The sequence below is a fragment of the Parasteatoda tepidariorum genome, chromosome 4, assembly GCF_982258835.1.
Source record: "Parasteatoda tepidariorum strain Cologne lab strain chromosome 4, Ptep-v5.0, whole genome shotgun sequence".
Lineage (NCBI taxonomy): Eukaryota > Metazoa > Arthropoda > Arachnida > Araneae > Theridiidae > Parasteatoda > Parasteatoda tepidariorum.
Window position 1 is genome coordinate 104,045,120 of NC_141758.1, and position 22,261 is coordinate 104,067,380.

At 27.3% G+C, this 22,261-nt stretch overlaps 1 protein-coding gene across 1 annotated transcript; it reads right to left on the reverse strand.

Annotated features, from left to right (window-relative positions):
- Positions 1-7,337: 7,337 nt before the first annotated feature.
- LOC147812510 (uncharacterized) lies at positions 7,338-20,697 on the reverse strand. Its single transcript, XM_087162333.1, has 3 exons — positions 20,684-20,697; positions 8,906-9,128; positions 7,338-7,589 (listed from the first exon to the last, which is right to left on the reverse strand). The coding sequence occupies exons 1-3, from the start codon at positions 20,695-20,697 to the stop codon at positions 7,479-7,481; spliced, it is 348 nt and encodes a 115-aa protein (XP_087018459.1). The 3' UTR covers positions 7,338-7,478.
- Positions 20,698-22,261: the final 1,564 nt, after the last annotated feature.

The following is a 22,261-nucleotide window of genomic DNA, read 5'->3' on the forward strand; positions in this document are numbered from 1 at the left end:
TTAATTTTTTCAATTTTTTTCTACAGTGCATCAATACGCTAGACGTGGAGTGGAGGATATAAAAACGGCGGACGAATTGGGATCTTTCCAATTGATAAATATTTAAGAGATCCTTTTCTATTGAGATTTCTCGAAAAATTATCAAGGAAAATGTCTGAAAATTATATATATTACTGGCACTCCATATTTAGCAGCCACTATCCATAAATAAATGTGAATTTATAAAGCGTTAGCAGTGCAAAAATATAGAATGTTTAAAAAGGAGATTAATAACTGTTTTATTATTTTTATTTAATTAATTTATTTTTCTTTTTAAATTTCAGTTTAAGAATAACGAGGTAAATTCCTTTGAAATTTATCCATCAATTTTTTCTTTTAATGTCTAAATAACATTAATTCCTTTTAAAGTGCTATTAAAACAAAAATCATGATAATTAAATAAATTTTAATCACTTTTTAATAAATATGTTGAATTTATTGACTGCAACAGTAAAATGGGGCGAATTGAAACGGTGGATCATTTTTTTTAAAATCAAACGTAATTTTTAAAATCTTATTTTTTAAAAGATTGTTTTATCGTCTTTTGACAAATTTGGCGTTGCAATTCCAACAGAGTAATTTTATGTTAACAAACTTATATTATTTTTATTATAAGTTTGCGTAATTTTATGTGTAACTTTGTGTTAAAATCATAGTAATCCAAATAACGAAATGAACTCAGATGTATCGCTAAAGTGAATAGGATGTTACTGCTACGTTACTTACAGAAACTATAATGTTTCATAATAAATCACTATCAAGTGAAGTTATTTTCTTACAATATACCCTTACTTAATAAGTATTGGTTTGATTCTCTTGTAAAAGCACAAAGTATTTTTTGAAATGGCACTAATTGTGTTGTGATTACTATAGTAACATTTACATAATTTCTTTAATTGAGAATAATGAAGTTTAGTGCCAATTTCAAGTTATAATATTTTAATTATAGACATTACAAGTGAAATAAGATTTATAAAATCATAATATGTGGGGGAATTAATTATCGACTATGTCAACCTTCATCTATCAAAAGGTACCTCATGATAGAATCAAGTTAACATGTCTTATATACTAGTGAATTGGTATTTATTATTTATAGTGGTAGTTACACCACATTACTCCCCTTCCAGAATTTTATCTGTGATAGAATTCTATGAACAGATACCAGTAGTTGATTGTAGTAGTAGCTGTTTTATTTATTAACTTCAATTTTTGCTCATTATATATATAATTTTTTTTTTTCCAAGCATTTCGCTCGTTATTTTTTTTTTTATAGCTTTTTCGCTATTTTTTCCCATCATTTTTTTTTTATAGCTTTTCGCTATTATTATTTTTTTTCTAGCATTTCGCTCATTATTATTTATTAACCGGGAGACTTTATTTACTTCACCGGATTCTTTTTTTTTTTTTTTTTTTTTAAGCATATCAACTGTTTAATGTGGATTCATCCATCACTATTCACAATTTCTTATCACGTCCGTAGGTCACCAATGTGGGGGAATTAATTATCGACTATGTCAACCTTCATCTATCAAAAGGTACCTCAAGATAGGATCGAGTTAACATGTCTTATATACTAGTGAATTGGTATTTATTATTTATAGTGGTAGTTACAAATATACGGCTGCACGAAAAATATTAGACTAAGCAAACCAATGAATTTTATTTTTTCAAGAAAAATTGTTCACGTGGAATATTTATTTAAAAGTCTAAGTTTTTATTAACCGAAGCAGGTTGATAATTAATCGTCAGTTGTGTGGCGTGATTTTTCTTGCTTCAATAATTGTTATGACTACTGATATTGAACGGAAAGTGGAAACTAAAATTTAAGTCAGAAATACATAAAAAGAATTAAAAAAAAGCGACTTGTTGAATTGCTATTGAAATGAAATGGCTTTAATTTCTCGAAAAATGGAACATACTCTTTTTTGCGTTATACCTAATATACAAATTATACAAGCTACAAAATAGTAAAATTAACTAATACTGCTCGATTTATTTCGAAATTCTTTGAGGGAAATAAAATTAGTACAGAAAAAATATTCATATTAGATTGTTTTAAATCAACTTTTAATACGTGTTAATTTACATACAATGCAATTTATATAAATTAACGCACATTAAAGGACTTCTATATATGCCTGCTTTTAAAAAGCGGAGATATATAAAAGTACTTTCACATACTAGTATTTAACAGGTCACAAATAAATATCAAAAATGAATACTATTAAATGATCTTATGAATTTAGAGTATAAAGTAATCTATCAAAACTTACAATTTCTTCAGAAATTGGAACATCCTGGTAAGTTCGTTTTAAAAAAATGATAAGTTAATTTCTAAGCAAACAAATGAATATCGCAATCAAATGTTTTTTTCCAAATGTTTTTTTTGTTTTTAGAACGTGATGACGTCATATAGCTATTATTAATAGCTAATACTACTAGGAATAAAAATTAGCTTATAGCTCGGAGAGATCAAAAAAGAATTGAAAGCCTGTTTTCATCTTTCTAGATTGATTTTTTTTTGATTACTATCAGAAAAATAAATGAAACCAGTTAAAATTTATCCAAAAAAGATATTTGAGATAAAAAATTTTTACAATAAATTAATTTTTAAAAGAATATTTTTTTTTCTCACAATATTAAATAGTAAATGCTAATTTTATTCACCAATTCCTAAGATCCAATACCTAAGATATTTAAATAAGATATATCGAAGACAGATTTCCACATTTTAAATTTATTTAGATTAGATTAAATGTTTTGAGCACAATAGCCTAACACACTGATGAAAAGTTGCAGAGCCTTGAAATAATTTTTTATTTTATTGGAATTGCGAAAAAAACGGTATGACAACTTGACAACATTCTTTTATGAAACTCGTAGTGATTGTAAGACAAAAAATCATGAATTATGTAAAAATATTATTGTTTTTACAGTCAATATTAAACATAATATAAAATGTAATTTATTCCACTTTTTGATCATAACCTCTTAGCCACTGTAACGCGTCGCTCTATGCAAGATAGATTTAAAAATAACAGGATGTCGTTTGAAGCTTAGTCACTAGAAAACTACTACTTAAACCAAATAATCGCAAAAAAAAAAATCATTATAATCGATACTAGGCAAATATTACAATATTTGCAATAAAATTTCCTGTTATTTTCAGATAGTCCTCTATAATTACAGTGTTGCCCAGGGAACGCCAGACGAGGAGGCGAGGTTATATTATTTTGACTGCTAGTTTTTTAAATGTAATAATTTCAGGAAAAATTGATGAAATAATAGTATAAAGAAATAAAACTAGCGTATCGAAATTGAAAAATTACAAGAATTTCTTTTGTTTTAGATATCTCTTATAAAGAATTGAAAGTATTAAAAATTAAAACAAGTAAAAAATAACATTATAATTTAATTGAAGAATTAAGAAAAGATCTTTTGTTCGAGACGTGTCTTTTACGAAGAATTGAAAAAGTATTATCATGATCTATTAAATATTATTGCGTACATTACTGAAACATACCGAAAAAATATTGGCATTTTCTCAAAGAAAACAAAATGCTCTTAGTTAAATTGAAAAGTTAATAGTTAGTTAGCGTACTAAAGTAAAATGTTCTTTATAATTCACATGAATAATTTTTTTATGTATTTAGCAGTCAAAATAGTTCCCCAAAGGAGCTGCCACATTCTACTATTTCATTCCAGTTGTTGACTTTGTGACAGCCCCCCGAGGAGCAGATAAAAATCGCTGAATCCATGTATCCCAAGAAATCATTTAAAATTCGGAACAGAACTGAGAATTCTATCCAATAGAAAAATATTAACTGGTATATACACATATGTGCAACTCTACATACGAAATTTCAACATCCACATACCAAATAAAGCTTAGATATTTTATGTAATAATAAGCAGCTAATAAGCCAACGTATCTTAAAAACTAATAAACCAAAACACAAGTGATATAAATTTTGCTTAATGTACTACAATAATAATGAAAAAATCTAAATTAACTACGGTTTTTTTGATTGAAGCTTGTAATTTTGATATCAAAGAGGTCAAACAGTCTTTCCATTAGGAGAATCTCAGTTCTTAATTCAGAATAGAAATGATCACGTGAGAAGAACAAAATCAACGGTTCAAACTTCTACTCCTCTGCACAATCTAACCAAAGTGGAATAACAATTCTGAAATATCATTTCAGTTGTTTTGTTGTCTTCATCTTAGTGATAAAAAGCATTTTTAACATTTTATATAAGAAGCTGAAGCCATTATATGGAGTGGGCCAGCGAATAATTTCAGACAAATTAGTAATTGAAACAAACAATAAAAAATTATTTTTCAAGTAATTAAATATTAATCAAGTATTCAAAGTCTTTGCACATGCGGGTTTCAAAGTTATAGTTTTTACACAATTAGTTTTTTTAATTCTTTTAATCCAGTCAAAGGTAATACGACATTTTCGGTGCTACTACTTTTACTTTTTATCATTTTTTAATTATCGCATTTTAACAAATGGGAAATTGGTAATCGAAATGAGTTGCTAGTGGCGTAAAGCAGAACTCTCTACCTACGGCAATAGTTCTCATGCTTTCACCATTAGCGTGTGGAGAGTCATGGAAGCGGGAAGTACGCTAGTTTCAGTCTTGATTTTCATGTAGATTAAAATATTTTAAGAAGGAAAACTATATGAATCTGAAAACTACATTAAACACAGTTCTAAAAGAAAGTATCACATAAATTTTAAAAATATTTTTATTATTTAAAAAGGAAAAATATTAAGAAAAGGAAAAATATCATAGTACATTACTATATAACTGAAAAGAGGAGGAGAGGGAAGGAAGAAGGGCCGAAGGCGTGGAACCTGTCTTCTTCTCAGATGGCGTATTCAAGCGTTGCGATCACCTATATTAAAATGACTTTTACGAAAGAATTTGAGAAGTAAAATATTTAGATTTTTTTTAACAATTAATGAATTTTATTTTAGTTTTCTTCAAACTGACATTTGCCACTCTCAATTTTCCTCCAATCCTGTTAGAAAAAGTGGATTTTAAATTTTAGTAATGATTATAAATTCTTCATTTGAAATAAATCTTTTTCTCCTCCAGCAGAGAAGAGTACTGTTAAAAAAAATCATTAGTTTGAAATTTAAGCATTGAAATATTATTGTAAATAATAAATTATCTAGTTTTTCTGTAGACCATCTTATTTTATATTCAATTTTCATCCAGACTGCTTTCGTTCCTTTAAATAAATTTTAGTGTGAAATTTAAGCCGTGAAATATTAGAAAGTAATTATTGAAAATGAACAGTTTATTTCTCCAGGCCCAATTTTTTCCATTTTCCAATTTTTTACAGACTGTAGGTAATCTGAAGAAAAAAGTATTAGTTTTGAATTGAAGAAATGAAAAATTATGAATGGTTAGTTGAAAATGAGGAACTTTCTGTTTTCTCCAGAACGTGGTAATTCTGAAAGAAAAAAGCATGTACGTAAAATTGAGGAAACTAAATATTTTGAAATGTTAATTTAGAATGAAGAACACTCTATTTTTCTCCAGACCATAGGAAACCTGAAACAAAAACTCATATATATGAAATTGAGGAATCTAAATTTTATGAAATGTTCATTTCGAATGAATAACTTTCTATTTTTCTCCAGATCATGGGATATCTAAAGAAAAAGGTATTAATTTGAAATTGAAGAAATGGAAAATTATGAATTCTTTTTAGCAAATGAAAGATTATCTGTTCTTTTCCAGACTTTCTTCTAACATTTCCTTCCACCAGACCAAGCTGATCCTAATAAAAAAATATTTTTGGTTTCAAATAAAAACAAAACAAAACATATATCATGTTCAGATTTTTTTGATAAGAAATGATAGTAAATACAGTTATATTTCTTTTTGTCTAATCTTATTTGATATACTTAATTTATTATGTTCTTGTTTAAAGAATAGTGCATGTTGCAAAATATAGATATTTTTCGAATAATAACTGTAAATCTTAATATTAATTTATTCTTGATAGATAATTAAATAAAGTGAAATAGTGACTTAATACTGTATTTACAGAAAAATTACTATTAAAGATATTTTTAGTTAATTTTTAAGAATTTGAAAAATGGTGGTTTCAATTTAAAAATAAAATTTTTTAATAATAGGAAATTTAAAAAAAATGAACGGTAAATTTCTCAAAATTTTTTTTCTTCAATTCTTTATCTTTTTGAAAAACATTTAAAAGAAAAATATTAAAAAGCACTGAGGCACAAGGGTAGAATGCCAACAAAAAAAAAAATAAAAAAAAAATTAAATCACGTTAATATTCGAGAAACTATCTGAAAGTCGGATTTAAAAAAAGGTTACATTAATATCTAAACGCTGGTTACGATCATTTTTTTAAAAAAGGTTAGCACTCAAAAATGATTGTTATTAATTTATAAACCTCCCCACAATGATGAGTTTGCGTCATTCGTAAAGGTCAAGGTCAAAACCAATATTTCGGGTTCCCTTCCTGAATCCCGAACAGGATTAGGTCCATAATGAAATTTCGGGTATCTTCCTGGATCCCAAGCCAGACAAGGTCCATAATGAAATTTTGGGTTTCTTCTTGGATCCCAAGCCAGACATGGTCCATAATGGAATTTAGGGTTTCTTTTTGGATCCCAAGCCAGACATGTTCCATAATGAAATTTAGGGTTTCTTTTTGGATCCCACGCCAGACAAGGTCCAAAATGAAATTTGGGGTTTCTTCTTGGATCCCAAGCCAGACATGGTCCAAATGAAATTTAGGGTTTCTTTTTGGATCCCAAGCCAGACATGGTCCAAATGAAATTTAGGGTTTCTTTTTGGATCCCAAGCCTGACATGTTCCATAAAGAAATTTCTATTTCTCTGTTGGATCACGCTCTAAAGAAAGTCAAAATAAAGTTTTGGAATTTTTCCTTGGATCCCGAAGCAGTCAAATTCAAAGATATTGGTCCATAATTGAAATAAATGAAACTAATTACTGAGAAAACTATTTTGTTCCTTTATCTTTACTAAGATTTTTTGTTGTTGTTTTTAAGCATAATTTAAAGATAACAATTTTTAAATTTTAGTAGAAATTCATCTCTAGTACGACAGTCAAAAGATTATTTATAGTTTAATAAATGATTTTATATCGCAATTAAAAAAAACCCAGATATTTCATAATCTTAAAAAATTGTTTCTTTTTGACGTGTCTGTTAGGACAAAATTTTTGATAATTACTCTTAAACTTTCATACTTTCATTATTAATGAGGTTATTCAAATATTTATCCGTTAAAAGAAGAGTTCTTTTTTAATCGTGAAATAGAATAATTTTAATTTTATATATTAAGAAAAGAAAATTTATGTCTTAGAATAATATGAAATATCTGGGAACTGTCCCTTTTGGGATAAAATATTTTGTTATTGACCCTAACTGAAAGAATGAAGCCTTGGTTGGGCTCGTGGATCAAACTTATCTGATTTGTTTTGCATAAGCTGTTTGGTCACCATGGGAAATGACTGGCTGCGTTCAAAGTCATGCTACAAATAACAACAAAGGAAAAACACTTTAAGTAAGCAAATTACTCCCAATATAGCTAAACGAATTTTTATAAACAAATATTTATCAACTAAATGTTTGAAATAAAGTCTAGAAAATATCTGTGTAATATCTAGTAAAAATAAATTATTTTTTAAATTGCTTAAAACATAATCAAATTTAGAGTTCTTCGCTATTAAATATTTATATTAACTAAAGGGCTCTAACTTAATTTGATCTTACATTAATTGGGTGTCACTTATTAAAAAGACCTCTGATTGCATATAGTAGTTAAAGCACTGGGCTGTAATCATGACAGACTGAGATTCTGCCCCCCCCTTGTCGCTCCAGCTCTAGATCGAGTGCTAACATCGTGTTTGAGACATAAAAGTGGCCAGGGAGAAATATTGATCCTATTTCCACTATTATATCATTGGTTTCGAAATTAAACTTAACTAGCTGCCATGTCCACCTTGGAAGACAACTAGTTACTGTGTGAATGCTTCATTTTTCACAAGTGATAAAATTTATCTGCTTAACAAGTTTTAAAAATATCCACGTACATAATACTTAAAAAACTCTATATAAAATATTTTCAAATTTGACTTATTGACAAACGTGACTATTTAATCCACGAAACAGGAATGCAGAAGTTTTCGAAAAGCATATAATAATAGTAGTTTCTGTCAAGTGTGAAGAATGTATTTTTCGGTATGTTTTATGACACTGAGATCATTTCTGCTGACAAGCCATCTAATCAGATGCTAGAGTGTCGTGGTGTATTATTTCTAACATTAAACTCCTCTTTTGTTCACTTTCAATGTTCCCTTATTTGCATTTGGGGGATATAATCATCGACTATGTTTACCTTTATCTATCAAAAGGTACATCAAGATTGAATCAAGTTAACATGTCTTATATATTAGTGTACTGGTATTTAATTTTTGTGGTGCTGGTTACGCATTACTCTCCTTCCAGAATTTTATCTTTGTTTGCATTCGATGACTGAATACCACCAGCTGATTTATGCTCTTTATTTATTTATTCGTTATTTACTTATTTCGCTCATTATTTTTTCCCCTTCATTGGCCGGGAGAATCGTATTTACTTCATTTGATATTTAAGCGCTATTTTGTAAGTAAATCAACTGTTTAACGCGGAGCATTCATCAATTTTGACGAGTTCATAATCCGTCCGGAGGTCACGATTATATAATAAATATCAAAAGGTACCTCAAGATTGAGTCAAGTTATAATATCTTATCTACTAGTGTATTGATATTTATTTTTTGTAGTGGTAGTTAAGGCCACACAATTACCTGTCTCAGAACGTAGAAACTGTGTCTCCAAGCGCGATGTATGGATCTCTTATAGCCGTAGGGTGATGTGCAGATATCGTCTACGGCAGTGAAAACGATAGGAGCAGCAGGCCCTCCATCAGAGTCAACCATCTCGGGCAGGCTACTGAATACCTCCTCAATCAAGGGAATGCTCTCTTCCTTGAATTTCTTGGAAACTTGCTTGAGTTTCCTCCTGAGTATCCTGAAAATAAAATAAAAGCAAACAAATGGTTTAAGTATAACAGCTTAGAAATTCTTTTCCAATTGAAGCCTTGTAGCAAAGCCATGGATGATTATTAAAGAAAAAATATAATGCACCGGTAAACAAATAACATGATTTTCAATGTTCATTCCTTTGCACCAAATAAGTAACAAATTCGACAGATAGAATGATGCGAAAAAAATGCTCTTAAATGGAATGCTTTATTACTGTTAGCAAACGTGGAACATTCCCATGAAGTAGACAGTTATAAATATAGTGTTTGTATGAACAGTAATGCCAAATGCCTTGCAAAATATGAAGTTATCTTAAAACAAAGCATAATATGATTGCTATTAATAAATTTAAAATGGGAAATTTATAATAATAATTATAGAAAAAATTTAAAACTAGTACCATATGCATTGACAAACTAGATAAAGATAGTAAAGAGGGGGGGGGGGAGGGTAACAACCAAAATTGAAAAATATAATTCGTCGAAAGGAATATTTCGGAGTAGTTTATTTCGGTTCAGTTGGAATGGGTTCAGTTTTGGAATAACAATTTAACGAGAGTTATACCAGCCGTTCGACTCTAGGATATTTTTCTCAGGTAAATGATGAGTGATATGACAAAAAAAAATTAAAATTTAGTTACGTGATAAAATTTTTTTGTAGTTAAAAAATTATCTGATGATGTGATACTAACACAAGATATGAAGTATTTCTTTTAAAAGGGCAACTGAAAAAATATTATTTAATTTTAAATTATTTTAACAATTAAATTGAATTTATTATTTAAACAACTAGTACCATTTTTTAAAATTAAATGTTGAGCGAAATATTTCATTTCCCTGAATCAAACATTACCTAATAGTATATAACTATTATATACCGAAATCTTTTCAATGTGTTCAAAATTTCGAATCAAATTTCATTAAAAAATTAAAATAATAACTCGAATAAAAAAATGACTTATCATTTAACAAAAATAAACCCAAGTAAAATTGAACTATGAAACGAGGTGGACGAAGAGATCCAGAGTTGAGAGTTATATTCAAACTCAATACATGAAGGTTCATTTAATTCAAGAAGAAGTCATCAAGTTAAAGAGTTCATTTTATTTCAATGAGATCTTCAGGATATTCTGAGATAATGAACGTGGAACTCGAAAAATGATGAAGTTCAAAAAAAATTCAAAGATCTTAAGTACAATAAGTCCGACGTGAAAAACAAAACGTGAAAAAGAGAAGTTTGAGGGTCAATGCTTACTGACGGACATGGGGCTAACTAAAACACAACAAGACAACATTTCACACGCATAACACCTAACTCGCCTCCAAAAAAGACAGTAAACTCAAATGCATCTCCAAAGTGAATAAGTTGCTAATTCTGCATTATTTACGGAAACGATAATGTTCCATACTAAATCACCATCAAGTGAAATTATTTTCTTACACTATAGCCAAACTTAATAAAGCGTTGGTTGTAAACATCTTGTAAAAGCACGAAGTCTTTTTCGTAATGGCCCTAATTGTGTGGTGATTAGAACAGTAACATAATGCATATTTTTTCCATCAATGAGAATTATCACGTCCAGTGTCGATTTCGAATTATAATGCTTTTAACTATTGACATTACAAGTAAAATGATGTTTATAAAATCATAATATGTATTTACGCAGGCATGAAAAAAAAACTAGATAAAGCGAACCAATGAATTTTATTTCTTCAAGGAAAAGTGTCTACGCGGAATATTTATTTAAAAGTTTCAGTTTTCATTATTCTAAGCAGGTCGATATTATAAAATTAATTGTGAGTGGCGAGATTTCTTGAATTGGTTTCAAAATTTTCTGAGTTCTCGGGAAATGAATTATACTCGATTTTCTCGTTTATACCCAAAATTAAATTTTAGAAGCAAAAAAATCATAAAATTAATTAATATTATTATGGTTTAGTTAAAAATTTTATGCGGTGAATGAAATTAGTTAAAATATACATATTAGATTATTTAAAATCAACTCTTAAAGCATGCTAATTTATATATTAGTTAATTATTATGTTATATTATTATTAATTATGCATTTGCAATTGCTAATGCTCATTATGTATTTATAAATTATATGTCAATTTCTTTTAGAAATCGTAGATGTACCAAAATCTTTCTCGTACTGAAATTTAACATGGTATAAATAAATTTCAAAAATGTTTATTAAAAATTTTATGAATTAAAAGTTCAAAATAATCTATCAAAACTTACAATTTCTTCAGAAATGTAAACATCCTGTTAAGTTTGTTCAGTAAGATGCAAAATTAATATTTAAGCAAACAAATGAATATCACAATCATATATTTTTTTAAATATTTTTCGAACGTGATGACGTCAGAGCTAACATTAATACCTAATAGCACTAGGATTTAAAATTAGCTTATAGCTCGGATGGATATCAGAAGAACTTAAAGGATGTTTACATCTTTTCTAAAGTTATTTTTTTTTATTCCCATCAGAAAAATAAATTTTAATCATTTTTTAATATATATGTAAAATTTATAAACTATAACTTCAAAATGCGGCGAATCGAAATGGTGGAAGATTTTTAAAATTTTATTTTTTAAAGATTTTTTTGATAGTGGACGACAACTTTATGATTGTAATTTTATTTGGGTAACTTTATGTAAATCAACTCTAGCTTTATGCTCAAACCATAGTAACCTGTACCGTCAAAGTTAATGCTGCATTACTTACAGAAATGATAATGAGTTCAATTATAAATCACCATCAAGTCAAGTTATTTTCTTACACTATAGCTATACTCAATATATTGCTGGTTTGAATCTCTCGTAATAGCACAAAATATTTTTCGAAATGGCACAAACTATGTTGTGATTTCATCAGTAACATATACATAACTTTTTTCATTGAGAATCATGAAATTTAGTGCCGATTTGAAATTATAATGTCTTTAATTAACATTACAAGTAAGATAAGGTTTATTAAATCATAACATCTAATTACACATGCATGAAAAAAAAACTAGATTAAGCGAACCGATGATTTTTATTTCGTCAGAGAAAACAGTTCACGCGTAATATTTATTTAAATGTTTAAGTTTTCGTTAACCTATGCAGGCCGATACTATATAATTATTTGCGAGTTGTGTGGTGAGATATGGCGAATTGCCTTTAAAATCTCGAAAAATGAGTTATACTTGATTTTCTCGTTAATATGGATGATTCTTTCCAAACATGACAATTCGGACCAAAAAATTTCTTCAAATTTAAAGTCTTTAAAATAATTGAAATTTTTTTTCGTATGCCTGCGTAGTTGTGAAGCTTATTGACATTTGCTCGAGAAAAAAAGAGAAAAAAATAGAAATTCACCAAATCTTGAATGCCGGGAAAATGACATATTAGCTAAGAAGTTTAAAAAACAGTAATTTAAGTTATAAGTAAGTAAATCAACTTAAGCTTTTATGTTAGATGGACCATAAATTGCTTAAATTCGTTCTTTTTATCCACTGTAGAAAGTATCAAAATTTTTTTTGTTGCTGATATCTACAGAATAAAATTGTGTATAGTAATCAATCATTAAATAAATAAATAACTTTGATTACTTCCATCCATATTACAATCATACATAAACTTGGTATTATGCTTATATTTGCTTTTCCTCCTTTCAGTATTAGCAGTTAAAAAATTTTTTTGGTAACACTTCAATGTCCTGGAATTCATAAGCCAGGAAAATGACAGCCAGGATTATGACAAATTCGCCATTTTATAGCATATAGCTTCACTTTAATTTAATATTTCGGCCTAAGACGTTTATATTCTGCAGAAAACAACAGTATTTCTTAAAATAACTCAGATAAATTTATGTAGTTTATGTTATTAATGATTTCAAGAAACCATAAAAATGACAACACAAAAACCTACTCATCTTGAAAAATTTTTTGAAACAGATTTTGAACCAGAAAATTGGATCTTTATTCATGCAACAAGACATGTTCATATAGGAGGGTATCTAATCAATCTATTAGCATAGGATATTGATTGCTGGCTCTATCTATTTATGGTTATAAACCACTAAATAAAAGTAACCAGGAAAATGACAGATTTTCTTGGGACAAACAAGTTATTGACAGAATTTTTTTTAAACGAAGTTTTTGTAAGTAATACCCTCTACGTATATTCTGGAAATGCTTACACCGGTTGAAATAAAAAAAATTAGATATTGAAAAATTTATGAGAAGTTTTGAAGCTAGTTATTATTGGAAATACCAGTTTGGGACATGCCAGGAAAATGACATTTTGAAGTTCAATAAAATTTTTTAACTATACAAAACAGTCAATGCTAGTGCGAAGTCATTTTAAAATGCTAACAGCAATGCAATTTATTATTTTTTTTAAAAAAAAGTTCTTTTAGTATTATAGTATTAGATCTTGGAGCAAGGGACAGTAAATTGTCATATTTCGTGAGAATCACCCATATACTAATCAAATTTCAAACGCTAGGTCAATGTTGCACGGCTTATTTCAAAATTTAATGCAATGAAAGAAGTTAGTCTAAGAATTAGTATACGGAAAATATACATATAAGAATGTTTAAAATCAACTCTTAATGTATGCTGATTTAAGCATAATACAATTTCTTTTAAAAAGTGGCGATATATTAATGTTTTGCTTATACTAGAAGCATATAACATGCTACAAATAAATCTTGAAAATGAATATTATTACATCATTTTATGAATTAAAAGTCTACAAAAATTCATCAAAACTTACAATTTCTTCAGAAGTTTAAACATCCTGGTAAGTTTTTGTAAAAATGCTAAATTATTTTTTAAGCAAATGAATATCGCAATCAAATGTTTTTTTCCCCAATATTTTTAGAACGTGATGACGTCAGAGCTAACATTAATACCTAATAGCACTGGGAATAAAAATTAGCTTATAGCTTGGATAGATCTAAGAAGAACTTAAAGCTTGTTTTAATTTTTTCTAGACATATTTTTTTTGTACCCATCAGAAAAATACGTTTTAATAATTTTTTAATATGTATGTAAAATTTATTAACTGTAACATCAAAATGGGGCGAATTGAAACGACGGACGATTTGATTTATTTCTAAGCAAGCACAAATTTAAATCTTATTTTCTAAAAAGGTTTTTGCTTGATCGCGAAAGACAACTTTGTTTGTAATAATAATTTAACAAGAGCTATACCAGCCACTTGATTGTGGGATATTTTTCTCAGCTAAATAATGAGTAACATAAAAAAAAATATTAAAAAATCAGTTATTTGATAAATTGCTTTGATTAAAAATTATATATGATATATGACTAAGGTGACTAATATGACTAAGGTTAAGGCAAGATATGACCATCGGAGTAATTTGATGGTAATCAACTCTCACTTTAAATTAAAATCACAGTGATCCAAAAAATGAAGTAAACTGAGATGCATTGCCAAAGTGCATAAGATGTTACTGCTGAGTTACTTACAGAAACTATAATGTTACATAATAAATCACCATCAAGTGATGCTATTTTCGTACACTATAGCCGTACTTAATATCTTGTAAAATCACGAACTATTTTTCGAAATGGCACTGTGTGGTGATTACAACATTAACATATACATAATTTCTCTCATTAAGAATCATGAAGTTTAGTGCCGATTTCAAATTATAATGTTTTCAATTATTGACTTAATATTAGGTAAGTAAAATTAGTAGTAAAAAACAATTACAAGTAAAATTAGGTTTATAAAACCATACTATCTATTTAAGCATGCATGAAAAAAAAAACTAGATTAGAAAATGCGGCTAATCGAAATGGTGGAAGATATGATTCTTTTCTAAGCCAGCTCAATTAAAAAAAATTTTTTTTAAAGATTTTTTTTTTGATAGTGGAAAACAACTTTATGATTGTAATTTCATCTGGGTAACTTTATGTAAATCAACTCTAACTTTATGTTCAAACCATAGTAACCTGTGTCGACAAAGTTAATGCTGCATTACTTACAGAAATGACAATGAGTTCCATTATAAATCACCATCAAGTGAAGTTATTTTCTTACACTATAGCCATACTCAATTTAGTGTTGGTTTGAACCTCTCTTAATAGCACAAAATATTCTTCGAAAAGGCACCAACCATGTTGTGATTTCAACAGTAGCATATACATAACTTTTTTCATTGAGAATCATGAAATTTAGGGCCGATTTGAAATTATAATGTTTTTAATTATTAACATTACAAGTTAGATAAGGTTTATTAAATCATAATATCCAATTACACATGCATGAAAAAAACTAGATTAAGGGAACCAATGAATTTTATTTCGTCAAAGAAAACAGTTCACGCGTAATATTTATTTAAATAACGCGTAATATTTATTTCTTTAACCTATGCAGGTCGATACTATAAAATTATTTGCGAGTTGTGTAGCGAGATATGGCGAATTGCCTTCAAAATCTCGAAAAATGAGTTATACTTGATTTTCTCGTTAATATTGGTGATTCTTCTTAAACATGACAATTCGGACCAAAAAATTTCTTCAAATTTAAAGTCTTTAAAATAATATAAATTTTTTTTGTATGCTTGTGTAGTTGTGTAGTTTATTGATCTTCGCTCGAGAAAAAAAATAAAATAGAAATACATCAAATCGTGAATGCCAAGAAAATGACATATTAGCTAAGTAGTTTAAAAAACAGTTATTTTAAGTTAATAGTAACTCAACTTAAGCTTTTATGTTAGATGGACCATAAATTGCTTAAATCCATTCTTTTTATCCACTGTAGAAAGTATCAAATTTTTTTGTTGTTGCTGAATTGTGCATAATAAAATTGTGTATAATAATCAATCATTAAATAAATAAATAACTTTGATTACATCCAACCATATTACAATCATACATAAACTTGATATTAGGTTTATATTTGCTTTTCCTCCCTACAGTATTAGCAGTTAAAAAATAATTTGGTAACACTTCAATGTCCTGGAATTCATAAGCCAGGAAAATGACAGTGAGGATAATGACAAATTCGCCATTTTATAGCATATAGCTTCACTTTAATTTAATATTTTGGCCTAAGACGTTTACATTCTGCAGAAAACAACAGGATTTCTTAAAATAACTCAGATAAATCTATGTAGTTTATGTTATTAATAATTTCAAGAAACCATAAAAATGACAACACAAAAACCTACTCATCTTGAAAAATTTTTTGAAATAGATTTTGAACCAGAAAATTGGTTCCTTATTCATGCAACAAGACATGTTCATATAGGAGGGTATCTAATCAATCTATTAACATAAGATATTGATTGCTGGCTCCATCGATTTCGGTTATAAAACACTAAATAAAAGTAGCCAGGAAAATGACAGATTTTCTTGGGACAAACAAATTATTGACAGATTTTTTTTTGAATGAAGTTTTTGTCAGTAATACCCTTATCGTATATTCTAGAAATGCTTACATAGGATAAGATAAAAAAAATTAGATATTGAAAAATTTATGGGAAGTTTTGAAGCTAGTTTGTATTGGAAACATTGTTTGGGACACGCCAGGAAAATGACATTTTGCAGTTCAATAAAATTTTTTAACTATACAAAACAGTCAATGATAGTGCGAAGTCATTTTAAAATGCTAACAGCAACGCAATTTATTACTTTTTTTAAAAAAAAGTTCTTTTAGTATTATAGTATTAGATCTTGGAGCAAGGGACAGTAAATTGTCATATTTCGTGAGAATCACCCATATACTAATTAAATTTTAGACGCTAGGTCAATGTTGCACGGCTTATTTCAAAATTTAATGCAATGAAAGAAGTTAGTCTATGAATTAGTATACGGAAAATATACATATAAGAATGTTTTAAATCAACTCTTAATGTATGCTGATTTAAGCATATAACAATTTCTTTTAAAAAGTGGAGATATACTAATGTCTTGCTCATACTAGAAGTATTTAACATGCTAAAAATAAATCTCAAAAATGAATATTATTACATCATTTTATGAATTAAAAGTGTAAAAAAATTCATCAAAACATACAATTTCTTCAGAAGTTTAAACATCCTGGTAAGTTTTTGTAAAAATACTAAATTATTTTTTAAGCAAATGAATATCGCAATCTAATGTTTTTTTCAATATTTTTAGAACGTGATGACGTCAGAGCTAACATTAATACCTAATAGCACTGGGAATAAAAATTAGCTTATAGCTTGGATAGATCTAAGAAGAACTTAAAGCTTGTTTTAATTTTTTCTAGACAGATTTCTTTTGTACCCATCAGAAAAATACGTTTTAATCATTTTTTAATATGTATGTAAAATTTATTAACTGTAACATCAAAATGGGACGAATTGAAACGACGGACAATTTGATTTATTTCTAAGCAAGCACAAATTTGAATCTAATTTTTTAAAAAGGTTTTTGCTTGATTGCGAAAGACAACTTTGCTTGAAATAATAATTTAACAAGAGCTTTTCCAGTCATTTGACTCTAGGATATTTTTCTTAGGTAAATAATGATTAATATGAAAAAAAGATCAAAAAAATCAGTTATCTGATAAATTGTTTTTATGATTAAAAATTATCTGATGATATGATACTAAGATTAGGATATGAAGTAAATTTTTGAAATGGACAACTGAAAAAGTATTTCTTAATAAAAATTTTTTTCACAATTAATTAACAAGTAAATTAAATTTATTATTTTGATAATTAACGCCATTTTTTTTAAAATTTAATTTTGAGCGAAATATTTTATCTTCGTGAATTAAACAATATCTCATATATAACTTATTATATCCCGAATTATTTTCAATGTGTTCAAAATCTTCAAATTTCATTGCAAAAAAAATAAATAAAAAAATAGCTCTAATGAAGAAAAAAGACCTCTCATTAAACAAAAATAAATTAAATAAAATTGAACTGTGAAGGGAGTTGGATGACGACATCAAGTGATGGATAGTGAAAAATCTATTAAAGCTCAACCCATAAAATTTAAGGAACTCGTGTTATTCCCATGAGCACTGATTGTCAGATAACGAATATAGAAAAATGATATGGCTCAAATTTATTTCCAAGTTCAAAAAAATTACAAGAACTTAAGAAGAATAAGTCCGACGTAAAAAGAAAACATGAAAAAGAGAAGTTTGAGAATCAATGTTTACTGTGGGACTAAGGGTAAACTAATACACAAGAAGACAACATTTTTCACGCATAACACATGTCTCGTCTCCAAAAGAAATGGAGTAAACTCAGACGTACCGCTAAAGTGAATAAGTTGTTAATTCAACAATATTTTCAGAAACTATAATGTTCCATACTGAATCACCATCAAGTGAAGTTATTTCCTTACACTATAGCCATACTTAATATAGCGTTGGTTTTAAACTTTTTGTAAAAGCACGAAGTATTTTTCGATATGGCCTTAACTGTGTGGTGATTAGAACAGTAACATACATACATATTTTTTTTCTCATTGAGAATTCTGAAGTTTATTGCCGATTTCGAATTATAATGTTTTTAACCATTGACATTACAAATAAAATGAAGTTTATAAAATCATATGTATTTACGCATGTATGAAAAAAAACTAGATTGAGAGAACCAATGAATTTTATTTCGTCGAAAAAAAATGTCCACGCCGAATATTTATTTATAAGTTTAAGTTTTCGTTAATCTAAGCAGGTCGATATTATAAAATTAATTGTCAGTGGCGAGATTTTTTGAATTGGTTTCAAAATTTTCTGAGTTCTCGAGAAATGAATTATACTCGATTTTCTCGTTTATACACAAAATTAAATTTTAGAAGCAACAAAATCGTAAAATTAATTAATATTATTATGGTCTAGTTCAAAATTTTATGCGGTGAATAAAATTAGTTAAAATATACATATTAGATTATTTAAAATCAACTCTTAAGGCATGCTAATTTATATATTTGTTAATTAATATTATAATAAATATTATACCTATAAACATTAAATATATATAATTATAATAAATAATATAATAAATATTATTATATATTTATTATTAATTATGTATTTGCAATTGCTAATGCTCATTACGTATTTATATATTATAGATAAATTTCCCTTAAAAAGCGTAGATATGCAAAAATCTTTCTCGTACTGGAATTTAGCATGGTATAAATAAATTTTAAAAATGATTATTAAACAATTTTATGAATTAAAAGTTTCAAATAATCTTTCAAAACTTACAATTTCTTCAGAAATGTGAACATCCTGGTAAGTTTGTTTAGTAAATTGCTAGATTAATATTAAAGCAAATAAATGAATATCACAATCAGATGTTTTATCAATATTTTTAGAACGTGATGAAGTCAGGGCTATCATTAATACCTAATAGCACTAGGAATAAAAATTAGCTTATAGCTCGGAGAGTTCTATGAAGAACTTAAAACAAGTTTTAATATTTTCGAGACTGATTTTTTTTGTTCGCGTCAGAAAAAGAATTTTTAGTTATTTTTTAATATATATGTAAAATTTATTGGCTGTAACATCAAAATGCGGCGAATTGAAACGATTGATGATTTGATTTATTTCAAAACAAGCACAATTTTTAAAATCTTATATTTTGAAAAGATTTCTGTTATATTGTGAAAGACAACTTTGTTTGTAATAATAATTCAACAAGAGCTATACCAGCCATTTAATTCTAGGATATATTTCTTAGGAAAATAATGAGTGATATGAAAAATAAAAATAAAAAATCAGTTATCTGATAAGTTGTTTTTATAGTTAAAAATTATCTGATGATGTGATACTAAGATTTGATATGGAGCAAATTTTTAAAATGGACAACTGAAAAAGCATTTTTTAATTTAAAATTATTTTAACAATTAATTAACAAGTAAATTAAATTCATTATTTTGATAACTAACGACATTTTTTTAAAGTTTAATCTTGTACGAAATATTTTATTTTCCTGAATCAAATAATATCTAATATCTAACTATTATAAACCGAATTCTTTTCAAGGTGTTCAAAATCTTAGATCAAAATCTTCCAAGTTTATAATAAAATAAAATAAAATGTTAACTCTAATGAAAAAATTGGCCTCTCATTAAACAAAAATATACCTCTCTTAATAGTTCAAAAGTAAAATTGAACTATTAAGAGAGGTGGAAGAAGACATTAAATGATTGATACTTGAACAATCCATTAAAACTCATCACATGAAAGTTAAAGAATTCGTCTCATTCTCTTGAGCACTGATTGTCAGATAATGAATATAGATAAATGATATGGTTTAAATTTATTTCCGAGTTCAGAAAAATTTATTTCCAAATTGAATTTAAATTTATTTCCAAGTTCTTATGAACAATAAGTCCGACGAAAAAACAAAAGCGTGAAAAAGAGAAGTCTTGGGATCAGTGTTGACCGGGGGACGAAAAGCAAGCTAAAACATAGGAAGACAACATTTTACACGCATAAACACACACACTCACACATTCACTCAGCTTCAAGTTGTATGAATTATTTAAACTTTAGAAGATTATTACATAAGCGTCTTCGTAATTACCTTCCCTCATGCATTTTAAAGGGGGACAAAAAACCATGAATACGAGGAATTACTAGTTACTATGTAAATGAAAAGAGACAAAAACGTTTAAAATTTTTAATCAACCACTTTTGTGTTCAATAAAATCAAAGGAAGAATTTAAATCACAAAGTGATTCAATTTATTTGTCGATTGATTTGAAAAGCAATCAACTTTCTCCAAGTGAGACCGTTATGCGTCATATTCTATGTGTCATAGTCAGTTTTCAGATTATTTCATTGGTTATTATGGTAAAATCAACTTTTATTGGTTTTTATGGTAATTATGATTAGAATTTGGAAACGTTTTAATTGTTTCTTACGTATATATTAATTTACGAATCCTAATGTTTTAACTTCCTTTTAGCGTTAGCTGTTTGTTATAATTTTATTTGCTTTAAACTGCTTTTTAAGCACTGTTCATAAGCCTCGAAAAATTATCAAAGAAAAATAAATCTCGAAAAATATTATTTTAAAAATCTATGAAAATTTTTTTTCGCAATATCACTAAGTTAAACGCGGACACAGCTCTTTGGTAGAAATAAAAATGTCGAAAGAATCAGGATCCTTCCAGTTAATACAGGTATTTAAGAGATTGTTCGTTATTGAGATTTCTTGAAAACTTATCAAAAGAAAAAGTCTGAAAATTATAAAAGTTAGTGGTATTCCAAACTAGGTAACCGTTATCGATAAGTAAATGCGGATTTATAAAACGTGTATAATTATTATTCTTTTGTGTTGAATGTAAAAACACTTAAGTTAAAAAATATATGTTGAAAAAATATGAATCAATGTTTTTTTGTAAATCATGGTTTAATAAAGAGAATTCTTTTGAAATCTCTCTCTTTTTTTCTTTCAGTATTTAAATAAATTTAAATCCTTTCTTGAGTACTACTGAAACAAAAAGCATGATAATCAATTAATTTTTCTCAATTAATTTTATTCAATAAAACTCAATTAATATCTCTAACATTATGTAGAATTCATTAACTGAAACAGTAAAATGTGGAGAATTGAAACGGATAGCCTTTCTAAAAGAGTTTGAAAACTTAGTAAGGAAAAAATATATATTAGTTGTTTTAAATCAACTCTTATCTCAACTAAATGCCGGCTATAATTCATGCATAATATAATTTCTTTGAAAAAAACCCTGGAAATATGCAAAAGTCATTCATGAGCTAGAAGTATTTAACATGCTATGAATACTTCACAAAAACGAATATTGTCAAAGGATTTAATGAATCAAAATTGTAGAATAATCTATAAAAACTTACAATTTCTTCAGAAATCTGAACATCCTGGTAAATTTGCTTTGTAAAAAATGCTCAATTAATTTCTAAGCAAAGAAATGAATATCGCAATCAAATGTTTTTCAGTATTTTTAGAACGTGATGACGTCATAGAGCTAACAGTAATGCTTAGTACCTTTGGGAATAAAAATTAGCTTATAGCTCAGACAGATTCAAAAAGAGCTTAGAGCCTGTTTTAATCTTCTCTTGATTGAGTTTTTTTTGTCCCCATCAGAAAAATAAATGAAACCAGTTAAAATTTAGCTAAAATA

Coding starts and splice junctions, on each gene's coding strand:
- LOC147812510 (XM_087162333.1), bottom strand. Junction 7,590..8,905: donor GTTTCTACGTTCTGAGACAG/GTAATTGTGTGG, acceptor TGTTATTTGTAG/CATGACTTTGAACGCAGCCA.